This window comes from Eimeria tenella, genomic scaffold, assembly GCF_000499545.2.
Source record: "Eimeria tenella Houghton genomic scaffold, Eth_scaff4402, whole genome shotgun sequence".
Lineage (NCBI taxonomy): Eukaryota > Apicomplexa > Conoidasida > Eucoccidiorida > Eimeriidae > Eimeria > Eimeria tenella.
Window position 1 is genome coordinate 1 of NW_013545327.1, and position 6865 is coordinate 6865.

Here is a 6865-nt window from a genome sequence, read left to right on the forward strand (position 1 = left end):
CTGCTGGGGTTGGGGGGCCCCAGCAGCAGCAGCAGCAGCAGCAGCAGCAGCACAGTTGGCTGCAGCGCCAGAGCCTTCAACAGCAGCCGGCGAGGCCGCGAGCACTTGGGCGAATCATGCATTGGGAGGCATCAAATGAAAAAGGCCTCACGCTGCTGCTGCTGCTGTAGTTGCTGCTGCTGCTGCAGTTGCTGCTGCAGTTGCTGCTGCCGCTGCTGCTGCAGCTGCTGCGGCTGAGGGTGCGCTTGCTGCAGCTGCTGCCGCTGACGCTGCTGCTGCTGTTTCCCCTGCTTCTGCTGCCGCGTCTCGACTCGGTGCTGCTGCTGTTGCTGCTGAACTGCGTTGAGCTGCTGCGGCAGCAGCAGCAGCAGCGCAGCAGTGCTGGGGGTCCCCTAGGGATTAACGAAGGACGGCCTGCTGTGGAGCGGCTATTTGCAGCGAGGGTTTAGGGTTTAGGGTTTAGGGTTTAGGGGTGGGGATCGATCCCTGTGGCGGGGACAAGAGAGGCACCGCAGCCGCCGCGTTCTCGCCTCAGCTGCTGCTGCTGCTGCTGTTGCTGCTGCTGCTGCTGCTGCGGCTGTTGAGAGTCAAACGACAAGTGACCAAAAGGAAAAGAAAGCGTCAGAATGCGCAAAAACGATGGGCAGGAGCTGCTGCTGCTGCTGCTGTGGCGGAGGCTGTCCTCTACGCCGTTGCTGCTGCTGCTGCTGCTGCTGCTGTTGCAGGAGCAGGGCCCTGCTGGCTCTCTCTTGCTGAAGGCTTAAGGATTCGAATTTTTAGTCATTTACAAAATAAACAAGAAATAATGCTTCCGAAAAGACGGCAGCAGCAGCGAAATCCCAAGACAGAGCCTTCCTGCAGCAGCAGCAGCAGCAGCAGCAGCAGCGTCGCTTCTTCACAGCTGTGCATACACTGCAGCAGCAGCCTCGCGAGAAGGCACTGCGCCAAGCCCGAGGCCCTGAGTGCCTCACACACTTAAAAACTTTATATTAATTTAAATAACATTTAATTGCATCGAATCAGTTTATATGTTTTCCTGTTCTTCTTGCTGCGGCCCACCTGCTGCTGGCTGCAGCAGCAGAAGGCACAGGGGGGCCCCCAAGGACCCTGCGAAGCCCCGCGGGCCTCTGGGGGCCCCTCGTGTCTCAGGGGCCTTTGCTGCTGCTGTTTCCCAGCAGATGAGAAAGCAGAGACTCAATACCTGCTTCTTGCCGCCGCCAAGCAGCAGCAGCAGCAGCAGCAGAAGCAGCGGCAGCAGCAGCTGCTGCGGATCCCCGCTGCTGCCGCCGCTGGAGCAGCAGCCGGGCACTTCTGGCCGAGCAGCCAGCAGCAGCCGCAGCAGCAGCAATGGAAGCAGCAGCAGCAGCAGCAGGTGTGGGGACCTGCTGCTGGCGCTGCCGGCTCCGCATGCGCGGCTGCAAAGACCTTCGCCTATACCAACTCTTCCAGGGGGCCCCCGAGCCCCACAAGTGCCCCGAGGGGGGCCCCCCTGGTGTCTCTGGGGGCCCCCCGGGGGCCCCCGGGGGCCCCCAGGGGGCCTCCGGGGGGCCCCCCGCCACCTATGAGCTGCCCCTGTGCGGCTGCTGCTGGGGGGCCCCGCAGGAGGCAGCAGCAGCTGCTGCAGCGCAGCAGAGTTCTTCTCAAGGAGCAGCAGCTGCTGCTGCAGCGCATCAGATTTCTTCTCAAGAAGCAGCAGCAGGAAGCTGCTGCGCTCAGTGCAGGGGCCTCTGCTGGCTTGACGCTGGGGGGCCCCTGGGGACCCCCTTGTGTCTGCTGCAGCTGCTGCAGGGGGCCCCCGGGGGGCCCCCGAAGCAGCTGCCGCTGCATGCAGCAGCAGCAGCGCGGCTGCTGTTGCTAGCTGCCCTTAGGGAAGCTGCTCCGGAGGTGTTGCTGCAGCAGTCAAGTCACCCTGCTGCGGAGCTGGCAGCAGCAGCAGCAGCTGCTGCAGCTGCTGCTGCTGCTGACAAGAAGCTGTCTTTTGGTCTTGCTGCTGCGTGGAGGGCCATTAGCCGCCCCTTTTTCCAGCAGCTTGTAGATGTGGAGATCCCCTCGTGTCTTGCTGGTGCTGCTGCTGCTGCTAGCGCTACCGCTGCTGCTGCTAGCGCAACTGCTGCTGCTGCTAGCCCCGCTGCTGCTGCTGCTGCTGCAGAGGAAGTACCGCTGCAAGAGTTCGTGAAGCTGCAGCTGCTGCTTGCTCTTTTGCGCTGTGGCGTTGCCCGCCAGCCTACGCCGCCGCAGCAGCAGCAGCAGCAGCAGCCAGCAGCAGCAGCAGCAGCAGCAGATTGGCCTGACTGGGCAGCAGCAGAGGCCTGCTCTTTCAAGGTGACAATTTCGTGCAGCGCTCACGACAACAGGAGCAGCAGCACAGTAGCAGCAGCAGGAGCAGCAGCTGCTGCTGCTGCAAACAATGGCCCAGATAGCCAGGCAGCAGCAGCAGCAGCTGCTGCTGCTGCTGCTGCGGCGCACACTGCAGCAAAGGAAGAGGCCCTGTGCTGCGGGCGCCTAAGGGACCTCCGAATTGTTTTGAAGTCTCTCTTAGTAACAGGCAAGGCTCTGCGCAGTAAAGACCTAGGGTTTAGGGTTTAGGGTTTAGGGTTTAGGGTTGAGGGTTTGAGGGTGTAGGGTCTGCTGAGGGTTTAGGTTTTAGGGTTTAGGGTTTAGGGTTTGCGCTCAGGGAGGTACTCAAAGTTCAGTCGTCTGCTAAGCCAGGCGGAGTGGCGCGTGGACGGCCAGAGGAAGGCAAGCCATAAACCCTAAACCCTAAACCCTAGACCCTCGCCGCTGCAAACCCTAAACCGCAAACCCTTGTTGCCCTAAGCCAGAAACCCTAAACCCTCGTCAATCCCTGCGGCTTATTCGCCCAGATCCTGAAGCTGAAGACCCTAATTGGCAGCCCCTAAACGCCAAACTCTAAACCCTAAACCCTCAGCCTTTGGTTCTAAAGCCCAGTCGCCAAACCCTAAACCCTCGTAGTAAAACTCCAAGCCCTCGACTGCTAGCACTAAACCCTAATAACCAAACCCTCGCCACTTAACTACAAACGCTGAGCCTAGCGCCTTCTGGAGAAATAGCTCGAGGGTTTCCGACTTTGGGTTTAGGGTTTAGGGTTTAGGGTTTAGGGTTTTGGTGGTGCAGCTGGACATGTCGGTGGAAGAGGCCTTGGGGCTGCCGCTGCAGCGGCTGTTTGAGGCGAAGACCTTCAAATTCATGGCTGCTGGCAGGTGCTGCTGCTGCGTCTGCTGCTGTTGCTGCTGCTGTTACTGCTGCTGCTGCTGCTGCTCTTGCTGCTGCTCTTGCTGCACGCTTTCTTTGCTGCAGCTGTCCCCCGGGCGCTGCATCTGCTGCTGCTGCATATGTTGGTGTGCTGTTTTCCTCGGCATGAGGGCCAGGGTAGAAGCTGCTGCGGCAATTGCTGCTGCTGCTGTTGCTGCTGCTGCTGCTGCTGCTGCTGCAGGGAGGACTCAGATGTGCGCATGCTGGGGGATGGCCGCCCCTTTGCTTTGCTGCTGGAGCACTGCAGCAGATGCCCCGAAGACCTCATTAACGCTTTAAGTCGGGATTGCAGCAGCAGCAGCTGCAGCATGGGCTCTTGCTGCAGCTGCTGCACTTCAGGTGCTGCAGCAGCAGCACATGAAGTGCAGCAAGGCTCTTTACCCCCTTCTAAGCGCTGCCGCATTGAACGAGCAGCAACAGGCCCTGCTGTAGCAGATGCAACAGGAGCAGACGCGGTAGCAGCAGATGCAGCAGCAGCAGCAGCAGCAGAAGGCGCAGCAGCAAAGAAAGCCGCGGCAGAAGCAGAGGGAAGTGAAAAAGCCCTCGACAAACTGCTGCTGCGGTGGTCGCAGCCAGAAGGGATTCCACAGGACCGCGTCTTGCCTTTGTGCTGCAGGGGCCCCCTAAGCAGTGCAGCGCAGGTGGCCTCCTTGCTGCTGCTGAAGCAGCAGCAGCAGCAGCAGCAGCGGCAGCAGCAGCAGCACGTGGCCGTTAGCAGCAGCATTCCTAACGGCAGCACCAGCAGTAGCAGCGAAGCACACCTCCAACTGTGCGCCTCTTCGCATGTTCCTTTAGGGGAATCAGTGAAACGCTGCAGCAGCGATGAAGAGCCTTCTGCAGCAGCAGCAGCTGCTGCTGCTGCTGCTGCTGTGACAGTGCAGCAGCTGCAGTTCCACAGCAACAGCAAAGCCCTGCGTCTGGCACTGCAGTTGGGCGCTGAGGAGAAGGTCAAGTGCTACGAGGCTTTGGTGTTCAGCGCCCTGCCGCTGCAGCAGCAGCAGCTGCAGCAGCTGCAGCAGCAACTACAGCAGCAAGGTGGCCTGCAGATACACCAGAAAACGCCCCTCCGCGTGCTGCACAGAAGATCGCTAGCTGCAAGGTGGGGTTGTGGGGTGTCTGTACACCCGTTGCTGGAACCGCAGCAGCAGCAGCAGCAGCAGTAGCAACAGCAGCAGCAGCAGCAGCAGCAGCAGCAGCTTTGTATCTGCGGCGTCGCAGGCCAAGACAAATTGAAGCCCTCAGCTTCCAGCTGCTGGGGCCCCACTTATTTGTTTGCCGGCTGAAGACCCAAGCAGGTGCGTGAGGTGTACGTACACCTGAAGTAGTGGCGCAGCAGCTGGGGTGTACATACACCTCAGTGTGGGGCCATCCGAGGTGTACTCCCCCCCGACTGCATGCACTTTGCGAAAAAGGCAAGAAGCTGCCGCCAAGCTGCCTGTCGTGTGGGCCCCCTAGGGTTTAGGGTTTAGGGTTTAGGGTTTAGGGTTTGGAGGCCTTGTTTTGCCTCAGGCACATATATCAAAGAGTTCGTGCACGGCGACATGGGCAGGACAAGACCCAACCTCAGCGAGCTCTTGGGGGCCCCCCTAGACCTTCTTCTTCTTGACGTGCTGGCCCTCCAGTTCTAACTTGGGGCCCATGGGGGCCCCCACAGGGGCCCCACAGGGCCCCCAAAGGGTCCCCAAAGGGGCCCTACAGAGGCCTCACAGGGGCCCCATAGGGGCCCCGTAGGGTACCCTTAGGGGCCCCATAGGGGTGTCCAGAAGGGTGCCCGGAAGGGCCCCTAGGGGCCTCCAAAAGGGTCCATTTTGAGTCTTTTAGGGACCCCAAGAAGGCCTCAGTGGGGCGCCTTTGCAGCTTTTTGATTGAGTCTATAAGGGGCCCCCAAGGGGCATTTTGGGGGGCCCTGCCGGTAGCCTCACCATACACACTTCGCTGCAGCGGGGGCCCTGCAGCGAAAAAGGCGCTGTAGCGACGAACTGCTGCAGCAGCACTTTGCTGCTGCAGCACGTGGCTGCTGCAGCACGTTGCTGCTGCAGCACTTTACGACACATGCTGTGCACTGCAGCAACAAGTTTTGGCTAGGGTTTAAGGATATGGAACTTGCGAATAAGGGTTTAGGGTTTACTGCCTTTAGGGTTTATTCCATAGTTCTAATTCAAAGAAGAAGTCTTTTAGGCCCTGAGGAATTTTCTCAACAGGCCAAGGGGGACCCCAGGGGTCCCTTTGGGGCCCCTAGGGGCCCCAAAGAAGCCCTTAGGGGCCCCATAGGGGCCCCCACGAGAGATTAAGGGGCCCCCAGGGGCCCCGTAGGGGCCCCCACAGGACATTAGGGGTCCCCAGAAAGCATGAGGAGGTCTTACATGATTCCAGGGGCTCCCTAGAATGTAGAATGCTCCCTACGGCTCTGTGGGCCTTGAGGCTTCTTTGGGGCCCCCCTGGGGCCCCCTTGGGGGGCCCCTTGGGGCCCCCTCAAAGCCCCCTTGGGGCCCCCTCTGTGGGGCCCCCCGGGGGCCCCGCGAGGGGCCCCCGGGGGCCCCGCAGAGCTCTGAAGGGCCTGCCTTAGGGGCCCCCTGGGTCCCATGGAAGTACCTACGGCTTTGCCGCGGGGCCTCCCTGGGGCCCTGGGGGGCCCTCTCAGGCCCATGGCAGTTGTGGGCACTCTGCAGTGCTGGGGGCCCCTCTTGAGACCCTTGTGAGTACCTTGGGGGCCCCCGAGGGCCCCTGGGGGCTTTCGAGGCCTCTGGAAGCTAACGGGGGCCCCTAGGGGCCCACTGGGGGCCCCCAGGGGGCGTTGGAGGCCCCTGGGAACTAAAGGGGGCCCCCCTAGGGGCCCCAGCGGGGGCCCTGAAGTAATAGGGTTACCCAAGATGAACAGAAGAGCCCTTTAATGGACTAAGGGGGCCTAGGGGCCCTAGGGCCCGAGGCCCCAAGGGTCTAACCTGCTGCTGCTGCTGCTGCTGCTGCTGCTGATCCTGCTGCTGCTGCTGCAGGATCAACAGCAGCAGCGCTGCATTGGAAGCCCTTGCGGGGCCACGGCTGCCCTCATTGGGGCTTTTTTATTGTTTCTTCATTTGTCTCTTTATTTGTTTCCTCATGTATCTTTTTATTCATCTCTTCACTTGTCTCTTTCTTTATCTCTTTTCCCTTTCTGCGTTTGCTGCTGTCTCCGTTGCTGCTGCTGCTGCTGCAGTTTCTGCTGTTTCCTGGAGCGTCTGTTGCTGGTGGGTATTCTTGGGTTTTTCTCTGGTGCACTTCGGCTGCTTCATGTCTTCACCTGCTGCTGCTGCTGCTGCTGTTTTGTGGCGGCTGCTTGTGCCGCTGGTGTTTTTGCTGCTGCTGCTGCTGCTGCTGCTGTGCTGTTGGCAGCAGTTTCTGCTCCGCTGGTGGCGCTCCGTCGTCGCTGCGCGCATTTCTGTTGGGATTTGAAGAGTTCTGCTGGACTTGCTGTTTGTCCTTGCGTGCCGGACTAACTTGACCTCTTTTCTTTCCCGCCACAAACTCTCCGCTGCTGCTGCTGCTGCAGCAGCAGCAGCAGGCGCTGGAGTAGCTTTGCGTCAGGCGTCCCTGCCTGCCCTGAGGGCAGTGGCCG

The 6865-nt window shown here is 60.6% G+C and overlaps 1 protein-coding gene across 1 annotated transcript; it reads left to right on the plus strand.

Moving 5' to 3' along the window:
• Window positions 1-1347: 1347 nt before the first annotated feature.
• ETH_00041350 (uncharacterized protein) lies at window positions 1348-4901 on the plus strand (the record flags this gene model as incomplete). The annotated part of the gene is made up of 6 exons (XM_013380073.1): window positions 1348-2545; window positions 2675-2739; window positions 3136-3221; window positions 3455-4372; window positions 4492-4568; window positions 4783-4901. 6 exons carry the CDS (start codon window positions 1348-1350, stop codon window positions 4899-4901), a joined length of 2463 nt encoding a protein of 820 aa, XP_013235527.1.
• Window positions 4902-6865: the final 1964 nt, after the last annotated feature.